This window comes from Garra rufa, chromosome 13 (assembly GCF_049309525.1).
Source record: "Garra rufa chromosome 13, GarRuf1.0, whole genome shotgun sequence".
Taxonomy (NCBI): Eukaryota; Metazoa; Chordata; class Actinopteri; order Cypriniformes; family Cyprinidae; genus Garra; species Garra rufa.
Window position 1 is genome coordinate 3,590,578 of NC_133373.1, and position 19,611 is coordinate 3,610,188.

Consider the following 19,611-nt stretch of genomic DNA (forward strand, 5'->3'; position numbering starts at 1 on the left):
GCACCAGAATTGTTATTGTAGAAAATTGAGCCTACATATTTTCAATGCATTAAAGTAGAATAAACACTGGGTCAAATATTTTATATTATCAATCATGTTACTAAGTGACTGAAGAATTTGCACCAAAATTTTTGATTGCAAAAATAGTTTGATTGCATAGTCTTTGACCTCTACACTAAATTATATTGGAGGCATTTTATCCCTTTTTATGTTGACAAGCCTTTATTTTGCTGATTAGATGCAATTATTATCTGTCTTCAGACCAATTTAACCCATTTTGGGGTCACAACTAGACACTAGACACTAATTTTGGTAAAATAAATAAATAAAATGGATTTTTGTAACTACAGTTGAGGTCAAAATTTTACATACACCATGCAGAATCTGCAAAATGTAAATTATTTTGTCAAAATAAGAGGGTTCATGCAAAATGCATGTTATTTTTTTATTTAGCACTGACCTGAATAAGATATTTCACATAAAATATGTTTAAATATAGTCCACAGGAGAAAATAATAGTTTAATTTATAAAAATGACCTTGTTCAAAAGTTTACATCCTTAATGCTTTTTTTTTTTTTTTGTTTAGCAATGGTTGTTCATGAGTCCCTTGTTTGTCCTGAACAGTAAAACTGTCCTCTGTTCTTCAGAAAAATCATTCAGCTCTCGCAAATTCTTTGGTTTTCCAGCATTTTTGTGTATTTAAACCCTTTCCAACATTGACTGTATGATTTTGAGACTCATCTTTTCACACTGAGGACAACTGAGGGACTCATATGCAACTATTGCAGAAGGTTCCAACGCTCACTGATGCTCCAGAAGGAAAACAATGCATCAAGAGCCGGGGGTGAAAACCTTCGAACAGAATAAAGATGTGTACATTTTTCGTATTTTGCCTAAATATCATATTTTTTTCAATTAATACTGCCCTTCAGAAGCTACAGAAGATACTTACATGTTTCTCAGACGACAAAATAAGTTACATTTGATATACACTGATCTTCAAGTTAATGCTCTTAATGCATTGTGTTTCCTTCTGAATCATTAGTGAGCGTTTTGTAATAGTTGCATAAGAGTCCCTGAGTTGTCCTTAGTGTGAAAAGATGGATCTCAAATTTATACAGTCATTGTTGGAAAGGGTTCAAATACACAAAAATGCTGAAAAACCAATGAATATGTTGGATTTGAGGAATTTTTCCAAAGAACAGCAGGCAGTTTAACTGTTCAGGACAAACAACTATCACTGAACAAAAAAAAACAGCTGTGGATCATTCAGGACAAAAACAGTAGTATGCCATTTTTATAAATTCAAATATTATTTTCTCTTGTGGACTATATGTAAACGTCTTTTATGTGAAATATCTTATTCACACCAGTAGTAAATAAAAAAATAGCATGCATTTTGTATGATCCCTCTTATTTTGGTAAAATAATTAAAATTTAGCAGATTCTGCAAGGTGTATGTAATTGTGTATGTTTTGACCTCAACTTTTCAGATTTTTTTGCTGATTTGAAATATATCATTGACGCTTTCAGAGATTGTGGTCTCCATTTATATTGCATTGTAGGTAAGCTAGAAAAAAAATAACTGCCAAGCGTTTTTTATCAAGATGGCTGCCAGGACTTTGGCTGTGATTCACCAGTCGAGGTCCGCTGCGCTAGATTCTCAGACGGGTGTGAATTGGCCTTATTAACTGGCGCTATAGGAGTTGAGCGCTGTCAGCACCCAGTATGAATGGCCATCCTTCACATGATGAAACCGTGTGTAAGCGTTAGGTCTGTCAGCTTATATCTGACCCAGATCTTCGTTTTCAGTTCGCTCTTCATCTGTAGACACCGTTCAGCATACACAGTATTAAGTGTGACTAATTTTCAAAGGAAGTTGATTCACCACTCTCTTCCTCTATTATATTCCTTAATCATATAATTTGCCATACCATCGTAACCTCTGCTGATTCAAGTCGTTCTCTCTTCTGTATTATTTTCTGACACCACCCAACAACTGCTCAAGATTTTTTCCCAGTTTCTTCTTTGTTATCTTTTTTCCTTCACAGCTACTCGTGACTCATGCATAGATTTTAAGAGTGGTCTTAAAGCTGTCATGTAATAAAACCATCATTCAACGCTCTGTACTATATTAATACTTGAGGCTGATTTGTCAGTTGTGCCATCCAGCTTTCTGATGTTTTTTTTTTTTTTTTTAATAGAGTGCAACAGTCATTCATTTTTTTTCACCGGTGAAATTAATTTGTGAATGTTAAATCTTCAAATCTTGAAAACTGTGAGGTGTAAAACTTAATTGATGAATGGTTTTGATAAAACCATCAGTATAAAGTCTTTCAAATCTTTTTTTTTTTTAATAACCATGTCTTTGTGGTGAAAAACTACATTACCCATGATTCTGCAGAGAAATTATGCATTTGAAGTGATCATGTTATTGTAGTTCTTTACCTAATTTAAGTAGCAAATAATATTCTATTGAATATATTTTGAGACAAAGGTCTTCCTAATGATTTTCAGTTTTGGTTAAGATGGTTAACAATTTTTAAATAATGAAAGAATATGTAAAAGTATGGTATTTGGGGTAAAAAGCGCCCCTGCTGTTGGGGCTAAAAGGCACAATAAATAACATGGTCATTAATAGAATAATCATAAAATCTTATTTCAAACAGAAAACAATATTATTTTTCTTACCCCATTGGCAGATTATTTTGCTAGTTTTAATCAAAAATGCACTTAATTTTAACTATTTATTTTTCTGAAACAAGACGTCTAGAAATCCTTCTTGATTTAAGAATTTTTAGATATTTTGGCTGGAAACAACATAAAATCTAAGTAAGAAAGCATTTTTTGCAGTGTAGGAAATATACACTCTTAATAATAAATTATTAATAATAAAGGTGCTTCACGATGCCATAGAAGAACCGATTTTGTCTAAATGTTTCCATAAAGTTTCACAAAAGGTTCTTTGTGGCAAAAGAAGGTTCTTCAGGTTATAAAAAGGCAAGAAAGAGATGACTGAATGGTTCTTTGTGGAACCAAAAAAGGTTCTTCTATGGCGTCGCACGTGAAGAACCTTTTAAAGCACCTTTATTTTTAACAGTGTACTTCCATAACCAAGGCTTCTACAAAAGTGGGTGGACTGTTACACTCTGTTTCCTAATATTCACTACCATCCATGGCAACTTACATTTATCCGGGTATTCTTACTGTAATATTGCTGCAGTGTTGGTCTAAATCTTACTTAAGTACTCCAGTTTCACTACTTCATTCTACATTGTAACGGACTACTTTGTTCTTAGCGGAAGCTTTTATATAACATGCAATCTAGGGTTGCTTGATTATGGCAAAAATCATTATCACAATTATTTTTGATCAATATTGTAATCACGATTATTTAACACGATAATGAGTGGATCCATAACTTTATATGATTTATTAATTCAGAGATAGCAATACAATAAAAAAGACACACATGAAACCGTTTTTTATTTAATGTAATTAATTCAGTGTAAAATAAAACGACATAGTCTTCACTGTAAGAATTAAACATGCTCTGTTTCTTATAAAAACTCCAAAAGTCCCTCCGTCAAGTGCAGTGAGTGATTTTGTCTTTGTCTTTTGTTGTTTGATGAACATTAAGCAAAGAGACGGCAGAAGGAATATTACTTGTGGCCACTTTAAGAGCTGCACAGATCCAGTCTACTGTTACACAACTATTTTCCTTCTCAACTGTTTACTTACTGTTTAATTAGAGACATAGGTTGAAGTTTAACACGAATAACCACCAAACGCTGCATTTTGACATATATTTGCATGTGTTTGACCATTTAGGTACCCATCGAATTTCACTTATGCGTGTTCCGTTCCGGCTCTGAGCGCAAACACAGAACAGCGCAAATTCTCTTCCGTGCTTTTAAAAACACAACATGAAATAAACATTAATAAATCAAGCACGTCCTATTTTATGCAAGTCATGTTACATGATTTTACTGATTTGCATGTGAAATTGGGCTTTTATGGAGGAGCGAAAGCACACCACTGGAAAGTTTTATCTCGATTATTGCATTTTCATAATTGTTTGAAGCCGAAATTTAAATTAAATTTCAATTAATGGCACAGCCCCAATGCAAACTAAAACAAATGTACTAGTGTACTAATACGTGTATTTGCCGAATAGCCAACACGTAGGATAATGTACAGCCATTAGCCCATCATTAGTGCAAGACTCTTCGCTTCTACCCATCCTTAATACCTGTTTTTGCACTGACTATTATTTATTTTAATGCAGCACTTCAGAGCTTTATTGAACTTGACTATTGATGTATACCAGAGTGTTTGTGGTAATTGTGAGTGTGTGTATGCATACTCGCGTCCCACAGCTGTGCTCTGCAGCTGTGTCACTGTGATTCAGCATTGCTTTAGACAGCCAGTGTCAGTCTGTGTATGTTTATGTATGTCTGTCTCTGCGACTCTGATTCAGCACTAGTCTGTACAGCGACCTCAAACCACCTCCTGTTATAAAGTTTACAGTCCTCCACACGGAGCCACTTGTGAACAGCAACCACATGCAATTCAGCACCATTGCAACGCTCTCAAACCCCAGCACTCACATACACTGCGAAGCACACATTCATTAAAACACATTACTAAACACACCCCCTACTAGAGTGAATTGCAAAATACTCTCATTCTTCAAAACACTGTGTTTCATTTCGGCTTAGTTTGGGTTTCTGAATTAAAAGAGATTCCCTTGAGCTCTTCAGATGTTTCTTCACTGTTTTGTTCAGTACTATGATATATTATTGAAGGTCTTGAAGGTTGAATAATTTGTGACCCTGGACCACAAAACCAGTTTTAAGTAGCATGAGTATATTTGTAGCAATAGCCAAAAATACATTGTATGGGTCAAAATGATCGATATTCATTAGCATATTAAATAAAGATCATGTTCCATAAAGACCTTTTTAAATTTCCTACCCTAAATATATCAAACCTTAAGTTTTGATTAGTAATATGCATTGCTAAGAACTTCATTTGGACAACTTTAAAGGCGATTTTCTCAATATTTCTCAGTAACCACATCAATGAAAGCTTATTTATTCAGAAATAGATCCTTATGACTGGTTTTGTGGTCCAGGGTCACATTTAGATAACACTTTCCAATGTTCAATTCAATGTTCAATTGATTCATATTTATTATGCATTAGGTATCATGATAAATTAACAAAGAACAATACACTTTCAAGTTTTTTTTAGATAATTTATTATTTTTATTCAGCCAGGATGCATTAAATTGATCAAAATTAACATTAAAGACATATATAGTGTTAAAATTATTGATATTGATCTGAAAAAATGTATATTTTAATAATATTTTACAATATTGCTGTTTTTACTGGATTTGATTAAATAAATAGAACCTGGCTGAGCATGAGACAAAACATAAAAAAAATCACCAGTCTCAAACTTCTGAACTGTAGTGTAATTTGATAGTATGTATTAATCTTGGTTAATGTTTATATACATACCTATAAACTAATATATACAAATTTTAACATTTTAAGTTGCATAAATTAACATAAGCTGGATATATTATGAACAATAGTATATTTAAAAATTAAAAATATTCTACATAGATTAATAAATGGTGAAAAGGGTATTTTTAATTGTTAGTTTATTATATCTAAAGCATTACTATTAAGGAATTTAACCTTTTTTGTCAATTATTTCACTTTTACATTTTCTTCACTTACTTTTTTTGCCTATTTAATTTTAATTAATTATTTTTACAATTTTATCCTCTGTCTGACCGTTTGAATTCAACAGGCTGTTTTTGCTACACTTTTTAAAATTCCACACTGCAAAAAGTATTTTTGTCTTTAGCCAAAATATCTAAAACATTAAATCAATATGCATTTACTAGATAAGCAAAATGATAAAAGATGTTTAGTTCTGCTTCCTGGGGGGGAAAAATCTAAATTAAGTGCATTTAAAAAAAAATGATTTTCATCATAACCAATATACAGAAAATGTCTCATTTGCGGGAAAGGCTAAATGTTTTGCAGGTGTTGTGGTTAATTGCTGAATGACACAAACATAGTGAGAGGCTTTCAAGCAGGTCAGGACCTGGCTGAGGCAGTTGAGGGCTAATCCAGAGGGATAGAGCAGGTCAGAGAGGAAATAACAGCAGACTACTCGAATGCTAGCACGAGACTATCACACATTTGCATCCGATCATGCAGATGGAGGGAGATCTGTCTTCTGTCACAGCCGGGGGGGTTGGGGAGAGAAGGAAAGCCAGAGAGTGAGAGGAATTCCGTCTGTTAAATGGAAATCTGAGTAAGAAGAGAAATTACTTGAGAATGGAAACAAGGGTGAAAGAGTCTTAAAGGCCAAACAATGTAGTGATGTCCAGCTCTTGAGGACGGCGGGGTCATGTCCTTTTCTCTGTCTGGTTGTGTACCGTAAACCTCACTTTGAGAGGATTAGCCAGTAGAGTATCTGATTTAATCCATTGCACCAGGGAGGGCTATCTCTAAATCTGTCAAGCGTTTGCCCATCTGAGTGTTTGTTTGTGACTTTGTGTGTGTACGTGTCTGACGCATTATATAGTAAACCCAAAATTAACTTGCCCACTTTAGATAGACATATAAATAAATGAACGGCAATGGTATTAAATGCCAAAATCCACATCGGAAAAACACGTTTTAAAGTAAACCTTTTTTTAATATATTTTTTTATTATTTTTTTTGTGTGTGCAAGACAAAGAGAGAGTGGTAAGAGCGTCCACAATGAATTGAAGAAATAAATTAAATCAATAAAGGAAGGAAGACATTTTTTATTTAAAAGAAATTCTTAGAAATGTATTGTGTGTGTGTAATCAGGCAGTATCATTTCTTGTTTTGTGTTTTTTCTGCAAATCTGCATGACTGATTTTGTAGACAAATGTTTTTCTAATATTAATAAACATTGAAGCAGTTTTGGTAAAATATCGTTTCTTTAATGAAAAATAATAATAAAACAATATAGCTGTGATTACTGGGGTTCGATGGTCCTATATCCTTAAAACTTTGCATGCTTGGTTTTAATTACCTCTCACATGTGCTCAGTAGATTTCGTGAAGTTTTGAGTTTTCCTTTAGGCTTTATAGGATTTGGATACATTTGGACAGGCCCCTTTTCTAAACAACCCTGTAATAGCTTTTCCAAAGGGTATATTTCAACATTTTTGTGATAATTATTGGCCTAGAGAGTCCAGAGAATTGTACTGCAGTGTTTGCAGTGTTTTTCTCCAGATTGACTAAAAAACCTAGGACTAGTTCACAAAAGTAGGTTTTTTACATCTTCTCAATTTTTTAACAAACGATTCAATTGTCAGCAGTGGTTCTAAAGGGAAAGTTGTCCGGCATGAGGAGTTCTATCATATGAGACAAATATTGGTCATATGTGCAGAGAACCCATGCAACGTACAGTCGTTTACGTCCTTAAAAAATGTGATATCGCCCCCAGTGGCTGATTTCTTTCAAATTTCTCTCAGACCTTTGGGTCCGTGAGTCAAACATGCCCACCGAGTTACGTTCCAATCGGCCTCCAATAAATTTCGTAGGCCAGTGGTGGCCATGTTTTTTGAGATACACAAATGTCCTTGTAGACTCTTGTGGCACTTTGGACCAAGACCGTGCACAGCAATTTTCATGTTGATAGGAAAGATGCATGCGTAGGTATAGTCTTTTATTTTTTTCTCTCTTATACCGCCACCGATTGACCAAGCTCCGCAATTTTTGGCTTGGAGTCCCTTTGCGACGTTGAGTCAAAAGTTTGACCTTTTTTGATAATTATCAATATTCGCTCTCCAGAGAATCTTTCTGCACTGGTTTGGTTCTGATCGGGTGAAAAACCTAGGACTAGTTTGCAAAACTTTTTTTTTTTAAATGCGAAATACCCAAACATTTCCAACGACACAACGCACTTGAGGCTGCGACTGACAGTTTAGGAGTTATGAGCGATTTCATACTTTTGACCGCTATATCGCCCCCGTCAGGCCGATTGGGGTGAGCTTTGGTCATGTTGTAGGCAGTGTGAGTACTATCATCCCTCCAAGTTTCAAGTCTCTACGACTAAAGGTTTGGCCGCACGATCAGTTTAACGTGGAGATCGCTGATCTGCAACCATTCTTACAATTACTATACGGTTTCAGCGCTATGCACTTGAACCCCTAAATATGCCAAATTAGGTTTTTTGTATGTGTAAATTGCATTTTAATGTATAATTTAATAATTTAAACATTTATTGTATAGTGTATTGTATCAACCTTAAATTACCTTAAATAGATTAATAAAATAATGATGACAACAAAAATTACAATCCCTATAAATATACATTTCTTCCGCATAGATAAAAAAGTGGCAGGTTTAACGTGATTGGTTCATGCAGATGACAATTCCAGATCCAGTATTCCCTTTCACATTTTATTTATGCAATCCTAAAAAGCTAAAATAATGTGCTGCCACTTTAAAACGTGGTATTCGTGATCGCTTGGAAGGTATGTATCAAACGCTACTGATCTGCCTTCCCTAACTTTGTGTGCGATCCTTCGAATTGCCTATGATGCCCAAAAGTGCTGTCTCAGTAGGTTTTGAAGCACAGCCAATAAATGCCCTTACCGTGGCCTCACATATTCGCGTTCAGCGTGAGCCGTGACTTTGTGCTGCACCGTGGCTCATTTGTCTGTGTCTGCATGTGGAGTTTAATGTCAGGTTAGTCAGCAGATTTCATATCACAGGCGTCCCATCTTCAGAAGAGGTTTTGTATTTTTCAGACACCCTGTAAAGCGCTCGCTCCATTGTCATGCGGATCCTTGTCTCATTAACATTCATGACATGCAGGAATTTGCTGGAGCGAATTTGCATAAATTAGCCGTCTCTGCTACTGAGAAGGGAAAGGCAGAAGATCAAAGAGAGGGGGAATGAATGAACGAGAGGGCAGGTGTGAGGGGTTTATAGCATTCCGTGACCTTTTTATGGAAGGAATCGCTTGGCACCATTCCCGAATAGTCAGGAGTTGTCAGGATGTATGATGTACAATTCATGTAATTTCCTGCTTTGTAACAATATGACCCTTTTGAGGCCCAGTGACGGAGAATAGTCTGTAGTCGAAATTAGCATAAATGGCCCAGATCTGTCGTAGAGATAAATTTGCTCCTTTGTCTGTTTCCCACATAATAAATGTTGTTAACAGGTCCAGTGGCTCATATGTCAAAGTCTGTCCCTTAATGAGCTGCAATAGTGCTTTATTTTTCCTCTTCTGTGAGCACCTTTTATCTTCTCCTTTGTTGTTTGTCTTTGAGGCGCTACACGGTTAAAGGGGTGGTTCATCCAAAATGTTACAGTTGTAAACAGATCACTCACTGGAAAAAATGCTTTTCTTACTTAGATTTTTGTCTTGTTTCCAGTCAAAATATATAAAAATGTTCTAGACGAGTAAAAATACACTGTATAAAAAAAGCTGTAAAATTAACGGTAAAAACCTGGCAGCTGTGGTTACCAGAGTTTTCCCGTAAAAAATACGGTAGCAATGTTTTACAGTTTTCACTTAAATTTACAGGTAAATGCCGTAATTTCACTGATATAATGGTAATGTACCAACTTCCTGAAATATTGAAATCTGTTTTGTACCTTTGTAATACACTGATAACCAACAAAAGCAGGTGATGATGACAACATCACATGATGAACTAAAGCCCATCACAAGGAGGTTTTAAATAATAACTTATATAAAAGGTGCACAGTGTCATTCACACAAACACTAAACACCATCATGGTAACACACATAAAACTGAAATAATGCAAAAAACATTAATTTAACAACATAAGATGTAACATACAACCCTAATGTACAAAACTGCCAAGAAAAAAATAAGAAGAAAAAGTTATTTCAACAAAAAAATATCAAAAACAGGGAATTCTGGGAATGTCAATTTACAGTTATTCACTGTACATTTTACATTCTTTTTCATTTCCAAAAACGGTATACTCCCGTAAAATTACATGCACAGTTTTTCACCGTATATAGATGGGGAACTTACCGTTAACCATTTCACAGGTTTTTACCGTAGCATTTTTACAGCTTTTTACCGTTAAATTCACAGTCTTTTTTTACAGTGTAATTGTCTTGTTTTCAGAAAAAACAAGTCAAAATTAACCAGTTTTTTTTTATTGAAACAAGCAAAATAATCTGCCATTGGGGTAAGAAAAATAATCTTGTTTTCAGTTTGAAATAAGATTTGGTTTTTTTTTGTTGCTTACCCCATTGGCAGATTATTTAGCTTGTTCTAAGCAAAAACTTACTTAATTTTGACTTGTTTTTTCTGAAAACAAAAAATTATTTTTACTCATCTAGAAAATTCTTCTTGCTCAGCTGGAAACAAGAAAAAAAATCAAAGTAAGAAAAGCATTTTTTCGCAGTGTTCTTTTGAGTCAGATCTTAGCAAAGATTTAAAGGATTACTCCACTTTCAGAATAAAAAATTTCTGATAATTTACTCAAAATCAAAACTTTAAAATTATCCTACATCGCTTTTTCACCTTTATTTGTTTTTCGACATACTCTAACTGCATAAATGGGGGGAATGATTGAAGAAGAGGGCAGAGTACGCATACTAGACAAAACAAGCATTTGAGGTTAAAAAGTATATAAATTGTACATTTTTGTTCGAAAATAACCAATTGTTTCATTAGGTAAGGCCCTTATTCCTCGTTTAGAGCCCTTTAAAGATGCGCTGAAGCTGCACTTTTAACCTTCAATCCGTTGAGCACCCATTAGAGTTCAATATATGGAGAAAAATCCTTTAATGTTTTCCTCATAAAACATAATTTCTTTGCGACCGAAGAAAGAAAGACATAAATATTTTGGATGACATTGGGTGAGTAAATTACCAGGAAATTTTTATTTTGGAAGTGGAGTAATCCTTTAATTGGTCATTGATCCAGCCATTGATCCAGTCACAACAATTAACGGATAATTCATTAAAAAATTACAATCCTGTCGTTCCAAACCTGTATGACCTGCTTTGGGAACCAAACCGTTTCAGTTCCCATTGACTTCCATTGTGTTTTTTGTCCAATCAGTAGTAGCCGATGGGAACCAAAGCTGACTTCTTCTGGACTGTCAGTAAATAAATGTCTAAATTCATTCTAAATTGCAGTCTGTTCATCACACAGAGAATCATATTTGTATTATTATACTTTATGATAACAGGAGGGTGAGTAAATAATGAATGCATTTATATCCCTTTGTCTCAGAAAGTATGACCCACCCCCACCCCATTTTAATTCTAACCTCTCCATCTTTTTATTCTTTCTCTTTGCTTTCACATTTCCATCATTTCATGCTCTTGATTCTCTCGCTTACTTTCCGTCCCTCTTGCCTTCCTCCTTTCCTTTTTGTCTCCATCAGGCTGATGGGTGCGTGTCACAGAGACACTTGTAGTAGCAGTCACAGATGGTGCAGCCGATGCTGCCGCTGCAGCCTGTGTCTGCTGATGTCAGCTGAAAAACACATTTCAGCACTTTTTTCCCCAGCAGAGAGAGCTGTTTGTCAGGCATAGCCTTTCCATACCTTTACACCTCCCGACAATACTGTCTCTCTCCACCTTCAGTCATGAACCGAAATGTAAAGAGCTGAGCAAATTTGTTCAGTCCTTTTTTAAATGAGAAAAATATAACGTAAACTGGAAAACTAAAGATTCAAAGCATGTTTTCCATATTGTTTCTCTCTTTGTTTAAAAACACCAATATAACAAAAGAGTAATTTTCAGACAAATACCTACATTTTTACTGGAATATTTGAATATATGAAAAGTTTTTATTCATTTAAACGTTTGTTTCTGTTTCTAGGAAGTTGATTGAACCATCACATTCAATTAAGCCATTTTTGTTACCGAAACATAAATCAGAGATGCAATCTAAACAACTTTCTAGAAAACGTAATGGTGGAAATGTATTCAATTCATTACACTATTCATAACAATGCTTAATTTTCATGCAAATGACCACATTTTATATATGCAGTACTAAAAAGATCAAATAATGCCCTGCCAAGCTAAAATTTGGTATTTGATGTTGTTTTGAAGGGCCATGTTAAAAAATCATGAATATACATCAGTAAGATTTTTAATGTATTTTTAACAAGTTTCTAATGCTCATCAAGGCTGCATTTATTTGATCAAGAATACAGAAAAAAATTTAATGCTGTGAAATATTATACAATGTAAAATAAGGTTCTTCTTTTTAATATACATTAAAAATTGATTTATTTCTGTGATCAAAGTTGAATTTTTCAGCATCATTATTAAATGATTCTTTATTAGTGCTGGAAAAAGTTGTGTTGCTTAATATTTTTTGAAGCCTGTGATACTTTTTTTATGGATTCTTTGATGAATAACAAGTTAAAAAGAACACCATTTATTTCAAATAGAAATATTGTTAACAATATGCAGTACTGTTCAAAAGTTTCGGATCAGTGCATTTTTATTTTTTGAAAGAAATTGATGCTTTTATTCACCAAGCATGTGTTGAATTAATAAAAAGGGATATCATAGATTTACATTGTTAGAAAAGATTTATATATTAAATAAACGCTGTTCTTTTTAAATTGTTATTCATCAAAGAATCCTGAAAATAAGAATCACAGGTTCCAAAAACATATTTGGCAGCAACTGTTTCCAACATTGATAAATCTAAGAATAAATCTGCATTTCTAAAGGATGTGACACCTAAGACTAGAGTAACAGCTGATGAAAATTCAGCTTTGCAAATCATTTTTAAAGTGTATTAAAATAAAAAACATTATTTTATATTGTAATAACATTTTGCAATATTACAGTTTTTTTATATTTTAAATCAAATAAATACAGTCTTGATGAGCACATAAAAAATCGTACTGATCCCAAACATTTGAGCGGTAGTATATATATAATGAATATTCTCCAATTCAAGGGTCTTTATTGACACTTGTATGATAAGATTGCTCTGACAACTCTTGCTTTAAAAAAATCCATCATATGTTTGAATGAAATCTTTCCATTGGTCTGTTTTCTTTCTGTTTCTTTCTCTCCTAAGTGGACGTACGTCCAATCTAAGAGCCATGATCATCTCCTTCAGACACGCATGCAATCCTCCCCCACAGCCGTACACTGTACACACACACACACACACACACACACACACACACACATGCACATACATACAATACGCACACTAGCACACACCATCCCCCACAAAGATTACGAGTCAGCAGCTTCCTCTCAACAGTGACTGATTGGCCCTGTTGTGTTGCCAGCGGGCAGATGAGCCTCTCTCACTCTCTTTCTCTCTCTCTCTCTCTCTCTGTACTATAATGCGTCTACTGGACACAGACAGCCCCGGATGACTCAGAGTCGGTAGTCATCAGTTTTGTTTGTGTGCATATTTGTGGATGCTATAGAATCCTTTGTTTGTGTATGGCCGGATGAGTGAATGCTATCTATTATTCATTCAAATCTTTCTTGGGAAGATTTGATATATTGTTCATTCTGGAAGTCTATAGATTTGCATATTATCATACATCATCACTCATATCTCTGGAATACTTGATTCTGATTGGTCAGTCGCAGTTGAATATTCTTGTATGTGAACACTAAACAGTTCACTGTTGTCCCTGGCAACCAGTCTCTGTGCTGGTTTCATGTTTTTGCATCATTCTTTGGTCTCTTTCTTCCCACATACAAAAGAAATCAGTATTTTATGTCCGTTTTATTGGAAAATAGCTGTATCATAATTCTGATCATACCTGATATATTGTCTGATATACAAGTTTGGGATCAGTAAGGTTTTTTTTTGTTTTGTTTTTTAAGTCTCATGCTCATCAAAGTTCCAATTATTTGATCAAAAACACTGAAAATAATGGAATTCTATGAAATATTGTTGCAATTCGAAATAACATTTTGAATTTTAATATGCGTCAAAATATAATTTATTTATGTGATGCTAAGCTGAATTTTCATTAGCCATTACTCCAGTCTTTAGTGTCACATGATCCTTCAGAAATCATTCTAATATACTGATTTATTACTTTTATTATCAGTGTTGGAAACAGTTGTGCTGCTTAATATTTTCTTGAAACCTGTGATGCTTTTTTCAGGATTATTTGATGAATAAAACAGCATTTATTCAAAATAGAAATCTTTTCTCACAATATTATTCTTTACTATCAATGTTTATCAATTTAACACATCCTTGCTGAATAAAAGTATTAATTTCTTTTAAAGAGAGAAAGAAGGGAAAAAATTACTGATCCCAAACTTTGAACGAGGTGATAATTGTTACAAATGTTTTCTATTTTAAATAAATGATTGAATAAATTGAATACTGAAGTAATGATGCTGAAAATTCAGCTTTGCATCACATGAATAAATTATATTTTAAAGTATATTAAAATAGAAAACCACTATTTTAAATTGCATTAACATTTCGCAACATTTCTGTATTTTTAAGCAAATAAATGCAGCCTAAATGGGCAAAAAAGTGCTTTTAAAAAGCATTAAAACCTTACTGATCCCAAACTTTTGAGCAGCAGTGTATGACTTAAAATCCTCAGAAGGTCATACAGGGAAAAAATGTTTGAAATTATTCTAAAGAATTTTTGGAATGTATGCGCAGCATTTGTGATTTTACTGTGATCAAGGAGAACAGTTAGCTTAATCAGTAGTCTTTCACTCAGTGTTTTGTTCGTGTCTAATTTGTTTCACGTTCTCCACACTGCAGCAATCAGCTGTGCTTTAAACCTCAAGCTTGGGTTTTCCCTCCATGCCTTTGCCCTGACTGTAAATACAATCCCCATGTTTTTTCCAAATGGAAAAATCTACAAAACAAATTCTTTGGTTCTGGTGTTAGAGTAGGAAAGAGGTTCTCTGAACTCCCTTCTAGCCACAAGAAAAGTCTGATGATAACATCTAGGAAGACGTAGCTGTTTGTCACTATCAACAAAAGAAACAAACTCACAGTAAACAGTGTCTTATCCCCCATTCATCGAACATCAAGTGTTGATCTCATTCCCTCCCATCTATGAGCACTTTACATCATTGAGGGAGAATAGAGAGCGCTTTGTGCGCTGAACAATGCTGGCTCGGATCAAAGTCCAGCCATTGTAATGTGTCTGAGAACGAAGAGCACCTACATCGACGTCTGTCCATGACGTTTCGACTTTAGCATAGCACAGACAGAGCCTGACTCACTGGCTTACATTCCATTACAATTTTTCTTTGATTGACATCTGACTTTATAGATCTCACACCTTTTTTGAGAGGGCAGGGAGCTCAAAACGTGAAAAGCTGTGAGCCTGCATTATTACTTTCTCCCCACCTGAATGCGCTTACTGACATGCGCTAACAGCGCAAAGGCCACAGTGGGCCAGCCAAGCTTTTTTGCAGGCTCAGGCATTTACCTAATTATCTAGCATTAGGTCAAATGGAAGGCTTCCATATCTGTCTGCGTCTGTCTCTCTCTTTCTCTCTCTCAGCAGGCTCAGGATGGCTGTAGTAGGGATAAGCTGTGAGAGTCCTAGAGCCCATTAGGCTTTAAGATTGCTCACCTGAGGGATAGATGTGACATTATGTTTACAAACCTACAAGCTTCTGCTTGTTGCTGCAATAGCATTTGTGACAAACAGGGGGCACTACCCAAGCTTAAAGGAGAAGTTCACTTCCAGAACAAAAAATTAAAGAGAATGTAGTCACCCCTTGTCATCCAAGATGTTTATGTCTTTCTTTCTTCAGTCATAAAGAAATTGTTTTTGAGGAAAACATTTCAGGATTTTTCTTCATAATGTGGACTTCAATAGAGCCCTTGAGTTTGAACTTCCAAAATGCAGTTTCAATGCAGCTTCAAAGGGCTCTAAATGATCTCAGCCGAGGAAGATAGGTCTTATCTTATCTTGGTTATTTAAAAAAAAATTACAATTTATATACTTTTTAACCTCAAATGCTCATCTCTAGATCTGCCTAAACTCAGTGCATTCCAGTTCAAGACAGTTAGGGTCCATCTCACTTTCTCCTCCAACTTCACAATCATCCTTCATCGCTGTTTTACCTATTTTTGTAAAGGCTGTTTGATCTTCTTTCCATGTTCACTTTGCAAACACTGGGTCTGTACTTCTGCAGCAATGTAGGACAATTTTGAAATTGAGAGAGAAAATGAGAAAATGTGAGTTTTAATATACCCTAACTGTAACCCTAACTGTTAATATACCCAGAATGCACAAGGCAAGCGTATATAAATTGTAATTTTTTTTTAGAAAATAACCAATCGTTTTGCTAAATAAGACCCTTCCTCCTCGGTTGGGATCATTTAGAGCCCTTTGAAGCTGCATTTAAATTGCATTATGGAAGTTCAAACTCGGGGCACCTTAGAAGTCCACTGTATAGAGAAAAATCCTTGAATGTTTTCCTCAAAATACTTAATTCCTTTACGACTGAAGAAAGAAAGACATGAACATCTTGGATTACAAGGGGATGAGTACATTATCTGTACATTTTTCTTCTGTAAATTAACTTCTCCTTTAACCTAGGGGGTGATGTGGACAGATGTCTTTGTTACATAAATGAGTATGGTCTCTTCACCTTACTGACAGCCTCCACCTTTTGGCTTTTTATTTCCCGCTGCATAGAACGTTCGGTGCTGACCTGATAAAAGATTAACTGCCACTTTACAGTGTTTGTTTACGGCCATTTGAGCTGTCGAGTTCTCTCAGTACACTCCAAGTGCCCTGAACAATAGCAGTGCTGATGGTAACATTGGCAATTTCCCCTGTTTTTTCTGTGTGTGTGTCCGCAGGTCAGTGCCCGGGGATTCGCTCCTTTGTTACAGTTTGCCTATACGGCTAAGCTGCTGCTCAGCAGAGAAAACATCCAGGAGGTCATCCGCTGTGCTGAATTCCTACGCATGCACAACCTGGAGGACTCCTGCTTTCGCTTCCTGGAGGCCCAGCTGCGCAGCGAGGAGGACGGCCTGGTCCTGTGCCGCAAGACGGCGTCTGAGAGCAATCACTCGGAGGACGAGAGCATGCAACCCGAGTTGCTGACGACGACGACGATGCCGGCTGCGGTGACACTGTCCGGATCTCCGCGCTCTCGCCGCGAACTCGCCCTGAACTCCTTGCGGCGGCCGGACCACGAGCAGCTGGTGCCGGAGGACTTCGCAGACGGACGGATGGACTTCGAGCGACACGGCAACTCAGATCTGCCGCGATGCCCGAAATACAGGAAGTACCAGTGGGCATGCAACAAGCACAATAACGACACCTCCTCACACACCAGTACCTCAGGTTTTCCAAGCACATTCAAGGAGATGAACAGGCCAGCTATGACGCAAATCAAGCAAGAGCCACGCAGCGAGGAAGAGTCCATCTCGCTTTGCCTGTCAGGGGACGAGCAGGACGGTGGTGAAAAAGACGATGTGGCTGAGATGGAGCTGGACGGTTCCATCGTGGCGGACCAACCGAAAGGCAGCTGCTTGCGAACTCTCTTTAAGAAGAACTTGCCTAGCACACCCCAGCAGCTCTTCACGAACAGACTCGTCAATGCCCAGGATAAAGGAACCACTCAGGGAGACCACAAAAAAGACTACAGGCCTTCGCTTGGCAATGAGCTCAGCATGCCTGTGGTGTTCCCCAAAGACGCAGATGGTTTCCCGCCAGGGCTCTCGTTGAAGTCGGCTCCCTGCGATGGCGTGTGCAAGCAAGAGATGGAGCCGGACCGCCGCAGTGTCATCTTCTCCTCAGGGCCCTGTGACCGACTGGGTACGCCCACCCACTCCCATCCCAGCGGGAACTCACTGGAGAAAGAGCTCTCAGAACACATGCCAAAGGGATTGTGGGCCGGCGCCAGCCAGTCCCTCCCCAGCTCCCAGACCTACTCCCCCAGCACCACAGCCAGCGACCCGCCCCTGCTTTGCCGCCAAAGGCCCAATACCAGCTGCCCAGTGCCAATCAAGGTATGCCCGCGATCGCCCCCCTCGGAGACCCGAACTCGGACGTCCAGTTCCTGTTCGTCGTATTCTTACGCTGAGGACGGGAGCGGCGGGTCCCCCTGCAGCCTGCCGCAGTTCGAGTTCTCGTCCTCGCCTTGCCCCAATGTGACACGGTGTCTCACGACTGACCCGCAGGAGGGAGGCGGTGGGACGGAAGCGCTATTTGCACGGGTGCGGCCCAAGATAAAATGCGAGCAGTCGTATGGAACCAATTCCAGTGACGAGTCAGGGTCCTTTTCGGAGGGCGACAGTGAATCGTGTCATGCTCGTGAGCAAGGACCTGAGGTGAGTCTTTTAGATTTCTCTGTCATGTGTTTACTAGTTGTCCAACAGAAGCACACTATGCATCCCATCCCCTGACATCCATTCATGCAGAATCCAATTAGATTGCCCTTGTGCTATCAGAGACTTCCCCTTGATCCCTATTCACTGATTCAGTGAATAAAGCTGCAGACTCCTAATAGGCCAATAAACTCTGTAATAACTTTCATGTCTGGACTGACACGAACGTGAATAGCTGGAATGATGTTACTCTGGCCTTTTGTGTGTTGCCTGGAATAGACTAATAGAGTAAAATAGAGCAGAGAGGAGTGAACTTGATTTGACAATCAACTCTGGATTGCTGTTTTGTGTAGGGAAAGCACGGTGAGCTATGATGGAAAGCTGGTGTGTTAACATATGTGACCCTGGACCACAAAACCAGTCTTAACTAGCACAGTTATATTTGTAACAATAACATATTTAGGATATTAGGATCATGTTCCATGAAGATATTTTGTAAATTTCCTACCATACATATATCAAAACTTATCTTGATTAGTAATATGCATTGCTAAGAACTTCATTTGAACAACTTTAAAGGCTATTTTTTCAATCTTTTGATATTTTATCAGATTCCAGATATTCAAATATTGTCCTATCCTAACAACTCAAACATCAATGGGAAGCTTAATTATTTAGCTTTTAGACTGTCCTAATCTAAAAAAAAAATTAAAATTGACCCTTATGTTTGGTTTTGTGGTCCAGGGTCACCTATGATCTGTCCTGTGACAGAAGAGTTTAGCTAAGATGTGGAGAAAGTGGTAAAGGAATAGTTCGCCTAAAAGGGGTAGTTCACCCAAAAATGAAAACTCTATCATTAATTACTCACCCTTATGTCGTTCCAAACCTGTAAGACCTTTGATCATCTTCAGACCACAAATTAAGATATTTTTGATGAAATCCGAGAGCTTTCTGACCCTCCATAGACAGCACTGTAACTGAAATGTTCCCTGACATTTCGATGTTCTTACTACGTTTCTGGGTCTGAAAACATTTCAGTTACATTACTCTTAATAAAGGGTAAGAAAGCTATCAGATTAAAATTCATCTAAAATATCCTAATTTGTGTTCCAAAGATGACTGAAGGTCTTGTAGGTTTGGAACAGCATAAAAACTATACCTTTAAAATGGCAATTTAGTCATTTAATCACCCTCATGCTGTTGTAGACCTGTATGACTTTTTTCTGCAGAACACAGATGTGATGTTTAAAAATGTCTGTTTTTCATCC

General features: G+C 36.7%; 1 protein-coding gene across 2 annotated transcripts in view; it reads left to right on the forward strand.

Moving 5' to 3' along the window:
- The window catches only part of bach2b (BTB and CNC homology 1, basic leucine zipper transcription factor 2b), a 199,870-nt gene that overhangs the window by 161,694 nt on the left and 18,565 nt on the right, over window positions 1-19,611 (forward strand). For both annotated transcript variants that reach the window (XM_073816721.1, XM_073816722.1), the window contains one exon: window positions 16,868-18,346. In XM_073816721.1, the coding sequence (XP_073672822.1) occupies window positions 16,868-18,346 (1,479 nt within the window). The remainder of the gene's footprint in view (window positions 1-16,867; window positions 18,347-19,611) is intronic.